At 52.2% G+C, this 20,084-nt stretch overlaps 1 protein-coding gene across 4 annotated transcripts in view; it reads right to left on the bottom strand.

The window, feature by feature from the left end:
- The window catches only part of LOC119969087 (cilia- and flagella-associated protein 47-like), an 868,530-nt gene that overhangs the window by 618,605 nt on the left and 229,841 nt on the right, over nucleotides 1–20,084 (bottom strand). For all 4 annotated transcript variants that reach the window (XM_038802287.1, XM_038802288.1, XM_038802285.1 and 1 more), the window contains exon 23: nucleotides 2,265–2,424. In XM_038802287.1, the coding sequence (XP_038658215.1) occupies nucleotides 2,265–2,424 (160 nt within the window). The remainder of the gene's footprint in view (nucleotides 1–2,264; nucleotides 2,425–20,084) is intronic.

Below are 20,084 nucleotides of genomic sequence, written 5' to 3' on the forward strand. Positions count from 1 at the left end.
ATTGTAGGTCAGCAGCAAGTAATACTTGCTTCACACAAGTACCAAGCAATGATCATTTCCAACAAGAGAGAGTCAGTCTCACCATTATCCCTTGTCATTCAATGGCATTAACTGCTTACAGTTAATGCCATAAATACATCCACCATCGACAATCAGCAATGGGTTAATCATAATTACAGATTTTCTTTTGTTACTGATTTTAAATGTCACCACCTGCCATGGTGGGATTCAAATTTAGGTCCCAGAGCATTAACTCTGGATTATTAGTTCAGCAATAATACCACTATGCCCCACCTTCCCTAAATGAGTCCCTGTGGACTAGCCATATTAGTATCACGACTACTTTAGCAGATCATGTACCTCCTGACGACCCAAAATCTTTTTAGCACACAAATTGGATAAGTGATCGAATACTCTCCTCTTGCCTGTATAGATGTATCTGCAATAATATTCAAAATCATAGGGCAGCATGTGGCGCAATGGATAGAACTGGGACTGCGGCACTGAGGACTCGGGTTTGAATCCCGGCCCTGGGTCATTGTCCATGTGGCATTTGCACATTCTTCCCATGTCTGCGTGGGTTTCACCACCACAACCCAAAAATGTGCAGGTTAGATGGATTGTCCATGCTAAATTGCCCCTTAATTGGAAAAAAAAACTATTGGGTACTCTAAATTTTTTTTTTTAAATATTCAAAATCATGAAACCATTCAAGACAAAACTGACCCACTTGACTGGCACTTCATCTAGTCACCTAAGCATGGACTCTCTCCAGCACCAGTGTATCATGGCTGCGACGAATATCACATACAGGATAGAATGCTGTCATGCCCCAGTGCTTCTTTGGCTCTAGATCCAAAACCCAGGTCTTCCACCACCCAGAAGGACAGCAGCAGAAGGCATCATGGAACACTGTCAGTTACAATCTCCCCTCAAGGTCACAAACCATCCTGAATTGGACCTGTTCCTTCATCATTGCCAGATCAAATTTCCAGAACTCCCAATGTGGAATAACTCTATTATGGAAGGACCTCAAGGGTTCAGGAAAAAGGTCCATCACCATCTTCTCAAGGGCCACCAAGGATGGGAAATAAATAGGCTGACAGCAAGAGTAGCTACACAAGATTGCTCAGCATTGACTGAACAAGGTATGGAGAATTAGATCCAGAAATACAAGGCAGCTGATGATAGTAGTAATATTATAATGGATTTCAATTACAGGAATCAATCTTATATACTTTGTGTAAAAGACATAAGGTATGCATGCAATAAAATATTTGACTTTGTATGCAAATGGTAAAGCATGAGAAAGAAAATATTTCATCAATAGATAGGTGATTGCATTGAGAATTGTTGTAGTACTAGGTTGGATAATAAATGGATCTGAAGTTTATTCACAGGGTAAAAGGGATTCCAAACAACAGGTGCAATTATAAAAGAGGAGCTGTAGAAATGTAAATGAGGATGTATGGGTATAATTGCAGGAGAAGGGATGTTTATTGATCATCAGGAGGAATCTAAAGTGATTTTATGAAAGTCGATTGCAGAGGTGTTTAAAAGGGATTCTTGACATACATTATAGCCACTAGTGCAACAGTAAGAGCAAGAAAGGGTGCTATGTGACCAAATTGGAAGAGTAGTTATTTTGCTATCATGCAGTTTTAACAATCCATCTTTTAAGTAGGTTGATGTGGCGCAGCCAAATGCAGGGAAAAGCAGTTAATGATGGTTTCTATATTCTACATTTAATGTGGTAAGGAGAGGACAATGGGAATGGAGTTCCAGCAGTTCATATGTTCAAAACACAGTGAAGTTGTGGTATTATTTCATGGTGATTCGAGGGAAACTGATGTAATCTTATGGTATTAAAAACAAGGTGACAAATTGGGCCTGGTAACAACAGGCCCTGACTTTGACCTAAGTTCTAGGAAAGTTGCTGGGGAGCATTATTCAGGATTTGATTTCTTAAAAATTAAGCTTCACATTGGACTGGATGAGACAACAATGATAGTCTGATGGATTTTTCTCCCCTTTTTTGTATGCAAATACACAAACTCACTTTGAGCTGACAAATTCTATCCTCAGTGGCAATCCAGGATAGTTTTCCACTTCAGTCCTTGAAAGCCCAAGAAGGATATTGTAACATGTTTTAGTTTAAAACAGCACAAGTTTCAATTACCATGCGGTGTCATCTGGGGAAACTCAGTCGGAATTTATATTAGAAATATGTTTACAGTGACATTTTTTCTTTCTATCAAACTTACCAGTGGCTTGCACTCTGCGAGATGGAGTAGCAGGGCACAGTAGGTCAACTGAATCTATCGACATTTCATCATAAGGATCAGGTGGTACAGAACTTGGTGAAGGAGATGGTGATGTCCCGCCATTGATAATGACAGGTATATTAAAATTATAGGATGCCACCTAAGACAAAAAAAAAGTAATTATTAGATGTTTCTTAAAATGTTCCAGAAAAATGAGTGTGGCTTTTTAATGGGGGCGCAAACAGCAAAAGGTGCCGAGACTGAACTGGACATCACGCCAGTTTTGCCAAGGTGAAGTTACACTGGAGTTTCTGGCAAAACTGTTAGCATAAGCACAGGAGGAGCGGGAGGGAGGAGGGAGGGGGAAGGAGGGAGGGGGAAGGAGAGGCGAGGGGCTAGGGAGGGAACGAGGGGTGGAGAGGGGGGGGGAGTGCTTTAGGAGTATTGGTGCAGACTCGATGGGTCAAATTAAAGCATCGGCTTAGCTCCGAAAGTCTCGTCGCCCTGCATGATATTAATTGATCCTGTCACTGGCCGAGTACATTAGCCATACATTGATAATCTAGTATCCTTTTCTGTTGATGGATGTTGCTCATTTTTGCATTAATAGGATGATTAGGATACAAGAATACAAGCAAGAGTAGGTCCCACAGTCCCTCCAGCCTGCTCCACATTGGCTGACGTCCAGTTGCGGGAGCCGGGTAGACAGCTCCTCAGTTAGATCCAGGAAGGTTAGTCTTCACCTGTAAACACACAATGCTTCTATGCATTGTGATATGACTTCCTGCACACAGCCCCTTTCTCCCAATGCAGATCATGCTGGCGGTGGCTACAACATCTGCAAATTTGAATTAAAATTCAGTGGGCTTGGATATGACATCATCAAATTTCAACCTTTAGTTAGAACCCCATTTACCTGGGGTGGGTACCAAACACACAATCACAAACAGACTAAGTATTGGAAGGAGGACACACAGGAACGGTGCGATCAAGACTTTAATCTGTAGCCCCATCTGTTCCCAGCAAATAGGGAGACTTCAAAGCAGCAAGTAAAGAAAAACAGTACATTGATCCATTCATGATATGGAAAGTGAAATTGTAGCAGGATACGTCGGGGGAGGATGACGTCGGGACAGGCCTGGATGTGGGAGGTGACCCCCCCACGAGGCTGGGGCACCGTTGCTGCAGCCTGAAAGGCAGCCATCTTGCTGCACATCCCACTGACCACTCACCTTAACCCCTGGTACTGTGGAGTGACACTGGCCGTATGGGTGCCCCACCCCCTGCATCCCAGACCACCCCATCACCCCCACACCCCAGTCCCCACCCTCCACTCCATCAACCCGCACCCCACCCTCCGCCATACCACCATCACCCCCCAACCGGCCGCCACCTGCCAGCAGGGCGTCACGCCCAAGGCAAACGCCCACAGTAGCCCCCTACAGGGGGGCACCAGATGGGGGCCATAGAGCGTATCACTGGCAAGGGCAACACCAACCGACGGTTCCACTGGCAGCAGGGACAGGCCCCAAGGCCAGAGGACCCCACAATGCCGGACACCGACAGGGCCATGGATGCGGGGAATGGGGGGGGGGGGGGGGGGGTGGTGGTGGAAGGGACAAGTGGGGGAAGAGACCGCAGTGCCAACTGGGGCAAGCATGTAGCCCGATGGAGCTGGTTGGGCATGGGGGTATATATGCACCATGCTAAATCCTGATAAGATTCTGCTTTTCAACCCCTGCAGACAATAGATATTGGAATACAACCAGCAATGGTGGCCTTCCTCCTAGTTGCCGCAGCCCTGGGGGATGCATTACGGCCGTATGAGCTAGAGCTGCTCGAGGAGGAGGAAGCGGCAGCAGCAGAGCATACTCCAGAGGAACAGGAGGCAGCCGCTGAGGATGGAGAGCCAGCCACACAACAGGTCAAAGGGGAGGAGGAGAAGGTGCAAAGGAGGTGCCGAATGACGCCTCGTGTGCTCCGGTAATGCCTGTGAAGATTCCGGTTGAGCAGGGAGACAGTGCGACATATCTGCCAGATCATGGCACACTTGGTACTGCAGGGGAATGGGGGACGACACCCGCTCCCAGTGGCTGTCAAGGTGACGGTCGCCCTGAACTTTTGTGCAACGGGGTCCTTCCAGGCGCCGAGTGGGGACCTGTCCGGATTCTCCCAGAGCTCGGTGCACAGATGGAACAATGCTGTTCAGGCACTATATGCCCATTTGGCACAATACATCCATTTCAATGTAGACCGAATCCACCAGGATGCCCGGGCAGCAGGGTTCACCCCCATTGCTGAGATGCTCCGGGTCCACAGGGTGATCAACAGGATGCATGTTGCCCTACGAGCACCTGCAGATGTTGTCCTACACAAACCAAAAGGGGTTCCATTCGATGAACGTGCAGCTGGTATGTGATCATCAGGGCAGTGTGCACGACGCCTTCATTCTGGCACATCAATGGTTCCTGGCCCCTTCGAAGCACACCCCAGCTGGAGGTTGGCTCCTAGGTGATGGGGTTATCAGCTGCAGTCATGGCTGATGATGCGAATGAGGAGGCCACAGACCAACACGGAGACCCGCTACAACGATGTTCATGTGGCAACCAGGGGTGTGATTGCGCGGTGCTTCAGCATCCTGAAGTTGCGGTTCAGATGCATAGACGCTCTGTAGGGGCCCTCCAATAGGGAGATGGGAAAGTGGCCCATGTCGTGGCGGCCTGCTGCGTCCTGCACAACATCGCGCAGCAGACGGGTGAAGGAGGATGAACACCAGGCCTCGTCCGACGAGGAAGATGAGGAGGAGATCGAGGATGGGCGGGACATGAGGCCTGGGCAGGCACGGGAGGCCACGCAACATGTGCGCCAGGGCAGGGGCATGGGCATCGCATCTCTCCTCCCCCCCCACCCCCCACCCCCACCCCGCCGCCACAAAGCTCACTCCGTGATACATATCAGCCGCACTACGGGGTGTGGGCCCTGGTTGGCAGTAACAGGATGTCTGGTCCATGGGATGGAGGATGATAACAACCCGTTCTGAGATGAGCTCTGGTGCTCCACATCGTTTGACAACGTCTGACTCCTACATACAGTAGCACTTTCCACCGCCCACCTGGGTGATCCCTGCATGCGAGCTGGCCATTCCATCACATGGTCCCATCAAATCCCTCGGGTGACGGAAGTGGGGATGGTGGTTGGTTGGGGTGTTGGGGATGGGACACCAGAGTGGTGAGCGCTGGCTGAACTGCGGTCCCTGAGCCAAGCCCACCCCCAGCGTCCCTCCGTTTCCCCCATCCCCACCCCCTCTGTGTCCATCCCAGATCAGTCCACCCCTCAGACCCATCGAACAGAGAACCGAGGCAGGCTGTCACATTGTGCACAGCTGCTTATTGTGAAATTACATATACAGATTTGTACCCTATCCCCTATCGCTAAACTGTCCTGCACTCATGTCAACTTACCTGGTGTCTACTTTTCTGGACATACGGGCCCTAACGCAACATCTAGATGGAACCCCAGATGGTACATCAGGAGTGAAGGCGGCCTGCTGTGGTTCCCATCCTGCGGCCTGGGTCCCCTTTGGCAGACGTCTTCTGGGACGACTAGGCATGGATAGGCCCGGCTGTGTGGCGCTGTCCTGTTCAACCCTCTGCCCACCAGATGTGCCAGGTGGTGGGGGGGACGGTATCCAAGGTTCTGCGGTGCTCTGGCACTTCCCCTGTAGGAGTCACCGGCATGGAAACCATCACCTCCTCCCTCAAGATGCCAAATGGCCCCCGAGCTACTCCATGGGACCAGGGTGCGGGCGGAGCTAACCGCAGAGTCTCTCCCGCCACCTGCCATTGCTAGTCCTGGAGGCCCGTTATCGTCTTGAACAGGGTCTGCATCCTCGCGGCCATGGTGTACAGGAGTGGACCACCTCCATCTGGGACTGCGGCGCATTATGCTGCGACTATGCCACCAACCTCTGGGTCTGTGCCAAATCAGCCAGTTACTGCACGATCTCCCTCTGCCTACGCCATGTCAGCAGCACCTTGGTAATGCCGCCAACGGTCTCAGCCATGGCTCGTTGTGACTGGGTCACGCTCAGGAGCGCAGCTACAATGTTTCGGTGGCTCACGCACATGGCTGCCTGTGGATTTGATTTGATTTGATTTGATTTATTATTGTCACATTTATTAGTATACAGTGAAAAGTATTGTTTCTTGCATGCTGTACAAACAATGCATACCATACAACAACACATAGGGAAGGAAGGAGAGACTGCAGAATATAATGTTACAAAGAACAAAGAGAGAACAAAGAAAAGTACAGCACAGGAACAGGCCCTTCGGCCCTCCAAGGCTGCGCCGACCATGCTGCCGTCTAAACTAAAATCTTCTACACTTCCGGGGTCCATTTCCCTCTATTCATGTATTTGTCAAGATGACCCTTAAACGTCACTATCGTCCCTGCTTCCACCACCTCCTCCGGCAGCGAGTTCCAGGCACCCACTACCCTCTGTGTAAAAAAACTTGCCTCGTACATCTCCTCTAAACCTTGCCCCTCTCACCTTAAACCTATGTCCCCTAGTAATTGACCGCTCCACCCTGGGAAAAAGTTTCTGACTATCCACTCTGTCTATGCCCCTCATAGTTTTGTAGACCTCGATCAGGTCACACCTCAATCTCTGTCGTTCCAGTGAGAACAAACTGAGTTTAAACAGTCATCGAAAGATGTCGAGAAAAGATCAACTTAGTGTGAGGTAGGTGCATTCAAAAGTCTGATGGCAGTAGGGAAGAATCTGTTCTTGAGTCGGTTGATACATGACCTCAAACTTTGGTATCTTTTTCCTGACTGAAGAAGGTGGAAGAGAGTGTGTCAGGGGTGCGTGGGGTCCTTAATTATGCTGGCTGCCTTTCCGAGGCAGTGCGAATTGTAGACAAGAGTCAATGGATGGGAGGCTGGTTTGCGTGATGGATTGGGCTACATTCATAACCTTTTATAGTTTCATGTGGTCTTGGGCAGAGCAGGATCCATACCAAGCTGTGATACAACCAGAAAGAATGCTTCTATGGTGCATCTGTAAAAGTTGGTGAGAGTCGTAGCTGACATGCCAAAATTCCTTAGTCTTCTGAGAAAATAAGAGTCGTTGGTGGGCTTTCTAAACTATAGTGTCAGCAGGGGGGGACCAGGACAGGTTGTTAGTGATCTGGACACCTAAAAACTTGAAGCTCTCGACCCTTTCCACTTCGTTCCCATTGATGTAGACAGGAGCATGTTCTCCACTATGCTTCCTGAAGTCGATGACAAAGTCCTTTGTTTTGTTGACATTGAGGGAGAGATTATTGTCGTCGCACCAGTTCACCAGAGAGGACAGCCCTGTCCTGGTCCTCAGCCACTGCCTGTACACAGTGCCACAGGCCTTGGGCATGCTGATCCATGGCCGAAACATTCTACCCCAATGCCTCCACTGTTGGCCTGGGTGGCACGCATAGTTGGCACCACCTCTTGCTCCTACATGCGGTTGGACTCCTCCACCTGCGCTTGCAGGTGTTGAATGCTCACCAACAACCCCTCACGTGAGTGAGGGTGGTATAGGGATGGTGGTGGTGCTGTGTGGGGTGTGCTCACACACGCCATGGGGAACCGCAACTCAGCGGGGTCTCATTTCCTCGCCTGATGCCAACCTCCACCCCGGTGACTGCCATTTCCTCGAGCCCAACAACAATGTCCAGGGCCAGCTGTTCTGCCGCGGTGAGGGGAGGCCAGAGGTCCAACGACCTCCGTCCAGTCTTTTCCTGCTCCCAACCGTTATGGGCGGCCTTCTGCTGGTGGGTTGTGGGGGGGGGGGAAGAAAACCAGAAAACGCACAATGTTAGACAGTCGGGCGCATGCAGCCCAGAGGTTTGGTAGCTGGTGGCTTCAATGGCCAGGGCGGCGGTATGGGTGCCAGCATGTGGTGCAGGGTGGCGGTACCTCCGGGTGACGTGGGGTGGTGGAGTAACAGTGGTGTGGGTGGGGGTTGGTGCCAGTGTCACAAGGCTGTCTACTCACATTGGCTGCCCTGAGGAGATGGTGCAGTTTCTTTCGGCACTGCTGGCTGGTCCGGACAGCGTTGCACTCAGCACTGATGGTCTCTGCCACCTGCATCCAGGCACGGCGAACGGCTGGCAGCCTCCTTCCCGGGACTTCAGGGTCACCCACCTCTCCTCCATGACGTCCAACAGTGTCTCAAGCTCGGTGTCCTTAAAAAGGGTGCCGCTCTCCTTACTGCCATCTTATGGGGTGGGATGGTGTGTGTGGGGAGTGAAGTGTATATATGCGGCTGCAGCTTTTCAGCCTCCTGAATCACGAATCACGACAAATCGTGTACCATTTCCCATTGGAATCAATTGTGTTCCACGTGGTGCCGGTGCTAGCCCCTTAACGGTCATTGAATCGGTCCAGGTGAGGCACCAGTTTTGCTGTCCATGAATCCTACTCCGGTGTCAACACTGAGTTCAGGAATGGAGAATTCCACTGCAGATTTCTGAAGATACAGTAGTTCTAGATAATTGAAGAATTTGCTTATTCCGTCAGGAATACAAGCTCTCAAGCAGCTCAATTAACTGAACAGAAATTTTAACATCTCACGGATGCCAGTGAAACATCTAACAGACGGAAAGTGAAATACCTCATCCATCCATGAACATACTATTTCAGTAGTCCGTTCACTCCGCCTACACGCAGTGCTTCCTCATCAGGACATCTGATTGAAACTCAGAGGGCTGAGGTCATTAAAATTAGGTATTTCAAATGCAGCAAGGGACACCAATAGCAAACTTCTACTGATTTCTGAGAAATCTGACACACATCTGGGTGTAAAATGCTGAAACAAGGGTTAATTTTGGGAACCAATGTACAGTGCTCTGAGAAATGTCCAAACTGGCATCAGTTCAGGCCATTTGAGAGGCATCGGGCAGATTGAGGCATCTGGCAGATTGAGGCAGTTGACTCCTTACTTACAGAAATAAAAGGCCTGAGGCTATTTTCAGGTTCTCCCAGTGAATTGGATATTGATAGGCATTGGGCCTGCCCTATTATTAGCTCTTCAGTTAGATTGTTTACCTTCAGATAATTTTCCTTTGGAGCCAGCAACACGGTGATTCATCCCAGCTCCACAACCTTTCGGAGAGCCAGCCTCAATCATACCACTGCCCTCGCAACCCCGTCCCCCGCCTTCCATTCTTCCTCTTACACTTCTCCTGTCGCTGACCTCAGGCTCACGCCAGTGAAACAGCAGCTGACCATAAATTTGCTTATTGAATCAGGTGAGATTTCTACGCAGGCTTAAAATATCATTATGTGGAGATGGCGGCGTTGGACTGGGGTGAGCACAGTAAGAAGTCTTCCTCAGGTACCTGAGGAAGGAGCAGTGCTCCGAAAGCTCATGTTTGAAACAAACCTGTTGGACTTTAACCTGGTGTTGTAAGACTTCTTACTGTAAAATATAATTGACAGATCATCAGGTCTCTATAGATCTTTTTATTGTTACAAGTAAGCTTACATTAACACTGCAATGAAGTTACTGTGAAAATCCCCTCGTCGTCACATTCCGGCGCCTGTTCGGGTACACAGAGGGAGAATTCAGAATGTCCAAATTACCTAACAGCACGTCTTTCGGGACCTGTGGGAAGAAACCGGAGCACCCGAAGGAAACACACACAGACATGGGGAGAACGTGCAGACTTCGCGCAGACAGTGACCCAAGGGGGAATCAAACCCGGGACCCTGGCACTGTGAAGCAACAGTGATAACCACTGGGTTACCGTGCCACCCTGAGACCCAAGAATCAATTTCTCAGAATTTCACAGAACCATCACGATCACACAAGAATTATTACCTGCACCTATTTGGTCCCAGAATAAGCCAAAATTCATTCATAGGCTTTTGTTTCCTTTTGCCTAACCAATTACCAACCCCCTCACAAGGTTTCCTCCAATTCAGTGTGCTTTAACGTTTGCATTTTGTCATACAGAATCTCAATTTCCTTCCAAAGATCCATTCAGCCAAACCCACAGACAAATCCCCATCCACCATGTCAGTGACCTCCTCAAAAATTTCAATTAAATGAGGAAATGACCAGACTTTGCAGACCAATGCTGACTGCTTTTTATCGCTTACATATAGCAGTTCAATTTTCATTAACTAAAAAATGCACCAGGAATCCAATGTTTCTCATAGTAGACCAGCAATTTCCATCATGGTGTTCTTAAAATATTTAATTTCAATTTTTTTCAGCCCTTTGCTACTCGTAATGTTGTATGAACCACTGCTGCCCTCGAGTGGCTTCAATGGATGTATGCACAAAAATTAGGAAAGGTAAGCTGTGATTTTAGCACATGCAGAGTATGGCGATGAGTTCCAGTGACATTCCCTGCCCAAACCTCATGGGAATTGCTAATTGGCCAGCGGTCGAACAAGATTTTACTCAAGTGGTGGCTGCATGGTGGAGATTCAGGATAATGATTCCGAGCACGAAGGCAAGTAATGAGGGGAAATAGTCCTGAGGCGATCAAGATCAAGGGATTTAAAGAGAAGCCTGAGAGTCAAAGGGCGTGGTCGAACAGCCCAACTCGGTGAACAAACAAAGACGTTAAATCTCGCAAGAGTCCTCTTGAGTGATTTGCGATGCTTGGAACGTCTCGCAAGATCACGCGATCTGGATCTCGCCCTCACTGAGCGTGATCCACATTTACATATTTAAGTGAGCCATTAGGCTTATTTAAACATGTCGACAACTGATTCTCCCGAGGCATGAGAATGAACGCCAATGCCTGGGAGATCTCGTAATTAAGCCATTCAGCACTGATCCACACAGTGGACCATTTTGATGGCACCTGAGGTGTCTCCCAGGCCATCGGAAGCCGCCAAGTGGTCAGACTCTGGGCAGTTCCACTGGCACCTGGGCACATTGACAAATAGGGTTAAGGAAAATCCCAAGGCTTTTTACACGTAAATAAAAAGCAAGAGGGTAGCCAGGGAAAGGATGGGCCCACTGAAGGACACGCGAGGGAATCTGTGTGTGGGGCCAGAGGAAATGGGCGAGATACTAAATGAATACTTTGCATCAGTATTCACCAAAGAGAACGAATTGGTGGATGTTGAGTCTGGAGAAGGATGTGTAGATAGCCTGGGTCATTGAGATCCAAGAAGACAAGGTGTTAGGCGTCTTGAAAAATATTAAGGTAGATAAGTCCTCAGGGCCTGATGGGATCTACCCCAGAATACTGAAGGAGGTTAGAGAGCAAATTGCTGAGGCCTTGACAGAAATCTTTGGATCCTCACTGGTTTCAGATGATGTCCCGGAGGACTGGAGAATAGCCAATGTTGTTCCTTTGTTTAAGAAGGGTAGAAAGGATAATCCAGGGAACTACAGGCCTGTGTGCCTTACGTCAGTGGTAGGGAAATTACTGGAGAGAATTCGTCGAGACAGGATCAACTCCCATTTGGAAGCAAATGGACGTATTAGCGAGAAGCAGCACAGTTTTGTGAAGGGGAGGTCGTGATAGAGTTTTTTTGAGGAGGTCACTGTAGTACCCTCAATAACGATGCAAGAGAGTGGAACAGGAAAGAAGGCTTTAATAAGCTGAGAACTAGCCTGATGCCGAGATGCTTACTGGGTGCCGCCTACAGAGCGGCCCTTTATATACGACTCCCTGGTGGGCGGAGTCCCCCAGGGTTCCAAGCCAGGTCTTAAAGGGGACATCACCTTACATGATGATAAGGGTACAGTAACACAGTAACCATTCATCACATTCACCCCGTTTTAAAAAAAACGCAAAGTCCGGCGGGGTTGAAGTAGAATCACAAGTCTATTCATTTCAGCGGCCTGATCGTCCTCGTCGACCTTCTCAGCTCGGGCGGTGGTGCGGCGGACACGGATGTCTTAGCTGAGGGTACATCCGGGAGCAAGGTGGTCGGAGATTTGGTCCGGGTCGGGGGTCGGGCGCAGGGGAGATAGCTGGGGGTGGAGGTAGCGGTGCCAGCGCCGGCGGGGAGTGTGGATGGAGGGGGCCTAGGGGGTGCGCGCAGAGAGGGGGACCGGGGGGGGGGGGGAGGGGGGGGGCAGATGTGCGTGCCGGTCCCGCAGGGAAACCGTGAGAAGGGGGGCATCTGTAGTGGGGGAATCAGCGGGTGCCAGATCCTGGAGGGAAACCATGTCTTGTCTGCTGTCGGGGTGCCTGACGTAGGCGTATCGGGGGTTCGCATGTAGTAGTTCGACCCTCTCGACCAGGGAGTCCGTTTTATGGCTCCTCGCGTGCTTCCGGAGAAGAACAGGTCTGGCAGTCGTCAGCCAAGGTGGAAGCGAGACCCCGGAGATGGACCTCCTGGGGAAGACAAACAAGCGGTGTGAGGAGTCTTATTCGTGGCCGTGCAGAAGAGCGACCTAATGGAGTGTAGGGCATCGGGTCGGATCTCCTGCCAGCGGGTGTGGTTGGGAGACTTATCGACCGTAGGGCCAGAAGGACAGCCTTCCAAACTGTTGCGTTCTCTCTCTCCACCTGCCCGCGGGTTATAACTGGCCGTTCTGCTCGAGGCGATGCCCTTGCTGAGCATGAACGATGTACCCCGGTCGTTGTGGATATAAGCGTGGAAACCAAACAGGGTGAAGATGCTGTGCAGTGTCTTTATCACGGTGGCCGAGGTCATGTCGGGACAGGGAACGGCGAATGGGAAGCGGGGGAACTCGTCGATGATGTTTTGGAAGTAGTTGTTGCGGTTGGTGGACGGGAGGGGGCATTTGAAGTCCACACCTAGTCGCTCAAAGGGCCACGAGGCCTTTACGAGGCGAGCCTTGTCTGGCCGGTAAAAGTGCGGTTTGCACTCTGCGCAGATCTGGCAAGCCCTGGTCATGGCCTTGATCTCCTTGGTGGAGTAAGGTAGGTTGCGGGACTTGATAAAGTGGGTGAGCCGGGTAACCCCCGGGTGACAGAGGTCATCGTGGATAGCCTGCAGGCAATCCTCTTGCGCCTTGGTGCACGTGCCGCGGGACAGGGCATTTGGGGGCTCGTTGAGTTCCCCTGGACGATATTTGATATCGTATGTGTAGGTGGAGAGTTCAATCCTCTGCCTCAAGATTTTATCATTTTAAATTTTGCCCCGTTGTGCGTTATCAAGCATGAAGGCTACCGACCGTTGGTCGGTCACGAGGGTGAACCTCCTACCAGCTAGGTAGTGCCTCCAGTGCCGCACGGCCTCCACAATGGCTTGTGCCTCCTTTTCGACTGCAGAACATAGAACATAGAACAGTACAGCACAGAACAGGCCCTTCGGCCCTCGATGTTGTGCCGAGCAATGATCACCCTACTTAAACCCACATACCCGTAACCCAACAATCCCCCCATTAACCTTACACTACGGGCAATTTAGCATGGCCAATCCACCTAACCCGCACATCTTTGGACTGTAGGAGGAAACCGGAGCACCCGGAGGAAACCCACGCACACACGGGGAGGACGTGCAGCCTCCACACAGACAGTGACCCAGCCGGGAATCGAACCTGGGACCCTGGAGCTGTGAAGCATTGATGCTAACCACCATGCTACCGTGAGGCCCCTAACGGTAGGCCCCCGAGAGTGCCGAATCTCGGAGGCGGTGAGGGTCCGGGAGAAGAACGGTACTGGCCTGCCTGCCTGGTTGAGGGTAGCAGCCAGGACGATGTCTGACGCATCGCTCTCCACCTGGAAAGGGATTGTTTCGTCCACCGTGTGCATAGCGGCCTTGATGATGTCGGCCCTGATACGGCTGAAGGCTGACCGGGCCTCAGCCGTCAGGGGGAATGTCGTGGTCTTTATGAGTGGGCGGGCTTTGTTTGCATATCTGGGGACCCACTGGGCGTAATAGGGGAAAAGCACCGTTTGAGGGCCTTAAGGCTACGGAAGTTCCTTAAGGGGGCGCATGCGGTCGGGGTCGGGACCTAGGACCCCGTTTTCCCACGATGTAGCCGAGGATGGGTTGTGTGGAAAACGCATTTTTCCTTGTTATAGGTCAGGTTGAGGGCCCGGGCAGTCTGGAGGAACTTTTCAAGGTTCGCGTCATGGTCCTGCTGATCATGGCCACAGATGGTGACATTGTCCAAGTACGGATATGTAGCCCGCAAGCCGTACTGGTCCACCATTTGGTCCATCGCCCTTTGGAAGACGGAGACCCCATTTGTGATGCCGATGGGGACCCTGAGGAAGTGGAAAAGCCGGTTGGCTGCTTCGAAGGCAGTATAGGGGCGGTCTTTCGGTCGGATAGGGAGCTGGTGGGAGGCGGATTTGAGATCGACAGTGGAAAATACCCGGTATTGAGTGATCCAATTGACCATTTCTGCTATGCGAGGAAGGGGGTACGCATCGAGCTGCGTGAAGCAGTTTATGGTCTAGCTATAGTCCACGACCATCCGTTTCTTTTCCCCGGACCGAACTACCACCACTTGTGCTCTCCAGGAGCTGTTGCTAGCCTCGACGGCCCCCTCTCCCAGTAAACGCTGGACCTCTGACTTGATAAAAGTCATGCCTTGGGCATGTGGTGAATGTATAATAATGCGTCGACTACCTCCGCTGTTACTGAAGAACAGAAACTCAGTCTTCTACACGCACGGGTGAGCCATCGTACTTCAACTCAACTTGATAGTACCGACTCGTACATCGAGGCCCTCGCGATACTCGACTGCCTGTACGTGCGGCCCGTAAATGAAGTTTACGCGCAGCATATTTTTGCAACCCGCCGCCAGCGCCCTGCAGAGTCGCTAGAAGACTACCTGCGCGACCTGAAAGCTCTAGCACGAGAATGTAACTTCCAGGCTGTGACAGCCTCCTAGCACATGGAACTCGCCGTCCGAGATGTGTATGTTGCAGGGGTCCGGGCAAATTATGTGCGCCAGCATCTCCTCGAGAAAGGGGCTCAGAAGCTGGAAGACATGGTAACGCTAGCGACCTCGTTACAGGTCGCTTTTGAAAGTTTAAACTCTTTCCCAGCTGACCACGCGACCCCATCGTGGACCCCCGACCAGAGACTACCCCAGGCCTGCGCAGCGCGGCCACCAGCCCACAACAGAGGGCTATCGTGCCGCTTTTGCGGCCAGCCCCAAAACCCACGGCAGCACTGCCCGGCCCGCAACGCAACCTGCAGCAGCTGCGGGCGGAAAGAACACTTTGCGAAGGTATGCCTGGTTAAAACAAAAAACTCCTACTCGAACGCTAACCAGAACAATCGCCCCTCCAACTCACAGGCCCGCAGACCCCGCAATGTGGCAGCATGTCTGCCGACTCCACCTCCGCACGACATGTGTGACTCATGGGGCCACCATCTTGGCAATCCTCCTCCACGCGGCCGGCCATGTGCGATTCATGGGGGCCGCCACCTTGGGCACCATCTTCCGCGCCGCCCGCCATGTGCGATCAACGGGGGTGGCCATCTTGGAAGCCATCTTCTTCGCCCCCCGCCACGTGCGATCAATGGGGGCCGCCATCTTGGCCATCACCCGAGAGACCACTCGCGACTACGACCTCCGCGGACAGTCATCAAGGAGCCGCTCCAGCACCGCTGACCACGCCACCGACTAGCCGCAGTTCAGCGCAGTCACTTTGGACCAGTCAAGGCCAAAGCACCTCAGAAGCTCCACAATGTCCGTTCAAGTCAACGGATACAAGACACCGTGCCTCTTCGACCAGGGAGCACTGAGAGCTTCATTCACCCAGACCTGATAAGACGCTGCTCGCTCCCGATATTTCCAACACGGCAAACTATCTCCCTCGCCTCGGGGTCACACTCTGTCCAGATGGTTTAGCTCACTGAGCTAAATCACTGGCTTTTAAAGCAGGCCAGCAGCACGGTTCGATTCCCGTACCAGCCTCCCCGGACAGGCGCCGGAATGTGGCGACTAGGGGCTTTTCACAGTAACTTCATTGAAGCCTACTCGTGACAATAAGCGATTTTCATTTCATTTCATTTCATACAGGGGCGCACGATTGCAACACTAACGATACAGGGCGCCAACTACTCCAACTTCCAATTGTATGTACTCCCAGACCTCTGTGTCCCTCTCCTACTCGAGCTCGATTTCCAGTGTAACCTCAGGAGCCTCACACTCAGCTTCGGCGGACCCCTTCCCCCTCTCACTATCTGCAGTTTAGCAACACTAAAAATCGACCCCCCTCCACTCATCGCTAATCTCACTGCTAACTGCAAACCAGTGGCCACTCGCAGCAGGAGGTACAGCCTGCAGGACAGGATATTTATTAGAGCCGAAGTCCAGCGGCTCTTACGTGAAGGAGTCATAGAGGCCAGTAATACCCCTGGAGAGCTCAGGTGGTGGTCGTCAAGACCGGGGAAAAGTTCTGGATGGTGGTTGATTACAGCCAGACCATTAACCAGTCCACGCACCTCGATGCGTACCCCCTCCCCCGGATTGCAGACATGGTAAATCAGATCACCCAGTACCGCATCTTCTCCACAGTGGATCTGAAGTCTGCATACCACCAGCTCCCAATCCGCCCGGAGGACCGCCACTACACGGCATTCGAGGCCGATGGCCGCCTTTTCCATTTCCTCCAGGTTCCCTTTGGAGTCACGAATGGGGTCTCGGTCTTCCAACGAGCAATGGACCGAATGGTGGACCAGTACGGGCTGCGGGCCATGTTTCCGTACTTGGATAACGTCACCATCTGCGGCCATGACCAGCAGGACAATGACGCCAACCTCCACCGATTTCTCCAAACCGCCCAAAAACTCAAACTCACATACAATAAGAAGAAATGCGTTTTTCCACACAACCAGACTAGCCATCCTCGGCTACGTCGTGGAAAACGGGGTCCTAGGACCCGGCCCTGACCGTATGCGCCCGCTCTTACAACTCCCTCTCCCCCACTGTTCCAGGGCCCTCAAGAGGTGCCTCGGATTTTTCTCCTACTACGTCCAGTGGGTCCCCCAGTATGCGGACAAAGCCCGCCCACTATTTAAGACTACACTCTTCCCACTGTCAGCCGAGGCCCGCCAGGACTTCAACTGCATTAAGGAGGACATCGCCAAAGCCGCCATGTGGGCGGTGGGTGAATCCGTCCCATTTCAGATGGAGAGCGACGCCTCAAAGTTCACTCTCGCTGCCACTCTGAATCAGGCAGGTAGGCCAGTAGCGTTCTTCTCCCGGACCCTCTCCGCTTCGGAACTTCGACACTCCTCAGTCAAATAGGGAGCCCAAGCCATTGTGGAAGCCGTACGGCACTGGAGGCACTACCTCGCAGGTAGGAGGTTTACCCTCATCACCGACCAGAGATCGGTTGCCTTTATGTTCGATAGCTCGCAGCAGGGCAAAATTAAAAATGACAAAATCTTGAGGTGGAGGATCGAACTCTCCACCTATAATTATGATATCGTATACCGTCCAGGGAAGCTCAACAAGCCCCCAGATACCCTGTCCCACGGAACATGCGCCAGCGCGCAAGACGACCGATTAAAGGCTATCCACAATGACCTCTGCCACCCGGGGGTCACCCGGCTCGCCCACTACATCAAGGCCCGCAATCTGCCTTTCTCCACGGAGGAGGTTAAAGCTGTCACCAGGAATTGCCCGATCTGCGCGGAGTGTAAACCACACTTCTATAGACCAGACAAGGCCCACCTGGTAAAGGCATCCCAGCCCTTTGAACGACTAAGTATTGATTTCAAAGGGCCCCTCCCTTCGACCAACCGTAATATTTATTTTCTTAATCATATATGAATTCTCTCGCTTCCCGTTTGCCATCCCATGCCCCGATATGACCTCCCATACAGTCATCAGAGCCCTGCACAGCGTCTTCACCCTGTTCGATTTCCCCAGCTACGTCCACAGTGACAGGGGTTCGTCTTTCATGAGCGACGAGCTGCGTCAGTACCTGCTCGACAAGGGCATCGCCTTGAGCAGGAGTACCAGCTATAACCCCAGGGGGAACGGGCAGGTGGAGAGGGAGAATGCGACGGTCTGGAAGACTGTCCTACTGACCCTACGGTCCAGGAACCTCCCGACCTCCCACTGGCAGGAGGTCCTCCCCGACGCGCTCCACACAATTAAGTCCCTCCTGTGTACGGCCACAAATCAGACTCCTCACGAGCGATTATTTGTTTTCCCTAGGGGCACAACCACGGGGGCCTCACTTCCATCCTGGTTGAGGACACCAGGCCCTGTCCTCCTTCGGAAGCACACGTAAAACAGACCCGCTGGTAGAGAGGGTCCTACTCCTGCATTCAAACCCCCACTATGCATTTATCGAGCACCCCGACGGCTGACAGGACACCGTTTCCCTCCAGGACCTGGCACCTGCAGGATCTACCACTACTACTACCACTACCGCCGAGGTACCCCTCACACCACACCCCACCCGACCCCCACGCCCAGCGCCCCGGCACCTATAGGTTTCCTGCACCCCCGTTCACCCGTCACACCGGTCAGGAACGAAGCTCTGGAAGAACCACCCCCGGAGTCCACCCTCGGATTCACACCGAGCACCTGCACACAGCCATCTGAAGCGGCTGCAACTCCGGTGCTCCGCCGGTCCCAGCGAACAATTCGAGCATCGGATCGACTAAACTTATAGACCCGTCACCCCCGCCGGTCTTGATTTTTTTAAGAGGGGGTGAATGTGGTTAATGTATAATATTAATTCACACTGTATATCACTGTGACCCTCTGGGCTCCATCTGTGAGCCGTTGTGCGGCTCTGCGCACAGGGGGAGATGAGGAGCATGTACAGGGCTCCGCCCTTGGCTCCGCCCATGGTTCCACCCACAACCGGAAGTATAAAGTGCTGCGGTCTTGCGGGCCTGCCTTCAGTTCAGTTAGTCGCAGGCAGGCTCAGTTGTAAGTCGATTGAAGCCACAGTTTACTTCTACTCGTGTCTTTGAGTGAACTGATGGCCGCATCAGGGCAATGTACCGCCGGCTCCTGGTGGCGACGGGTTTACAGTCGGGAGTGAGGTTCGCGAATAGAGAGGGGGGTGCGACTTTCAGTGTTGCAAGGCTGCATACCGTGAGGAGGGGGCAAGGGTCCGCCGAACTTCAGTGTCAGGCTTCGGTGGCTGCATTGGAAATCGAGCCCGAGCAGCAGGGGGATGCAGAGGTGAGGGAGGATATAAAGTTTGAAACAAGCGTATTCGGCGCCCTGTATCGAGAGGTCCGCAATACAATACCCCTTGATTTGGACCGAGTGGGACCCGGAGGCAAGGGCTATGGTTTGGGATGCGGGATGGGTGCGCAAGGAGCAGTGTCTTACCGTTTCTGGGTGGATAAAGCTCTCCGTGCTCCCGGAGTAGAAGAGGCAGGGAGTGTCACGCCCATTGACCTGGACCTGCATCATGGAATTCTGCAGGTGCTTTGGCCACGTTTGGTCGAGGGTGATCACTCCCAGTTGCGGATAGTCCGAGTCCTCAGCCGAGTCAGATTCACAAAATGGCCGCCACCGTCGGTTGCACGTGTCGGGTTGATAAGATGGCCACCGCCAAAATGGCCGACCCATGACTCGCACGAGGCCGATGACACATTAGAAGGGGGCGTGTCCAGTCGGTGCGTAGCCGCGTTGCGAGGTCTGAGGGGCTGTGAGCTTGATTTTCGGGCCTGATGATCTTTTTGTTTCTGGGCCTTGGGCCTGGCCAGGCAGACTCTCATGAAATGCCCTTTCTTCCCGCAGTCGCTGCAGATGGTGGAGCGGGCTGTGCAGGGTGGACGTGGGTGCTGGCCCGTAGCGTGGCCGAGTCTGGGGAAGTCTGAGGGGGGCCCGCAGGGTCCGCGGGGTACATGCCTAGATTGTGGCGGGCCACTTCAATCGAGGTGACGAGCGTT

Source organism: Scyliorhinus canicula, chromosome 7 (genome assembly GCF_902713615.1).
Source record: "Scyliorhinus canicula chromosome 7, sScyCan1.1, whole genome shotgun sequence".
Classification (NCBI taxonomy): Eukaryota; Metazoa; Chordata; class Chondrichthyes; order Carcharhiniformes; family Scyliorhinidae; genus Scyliorhinus; species Scyliorhinus canicula.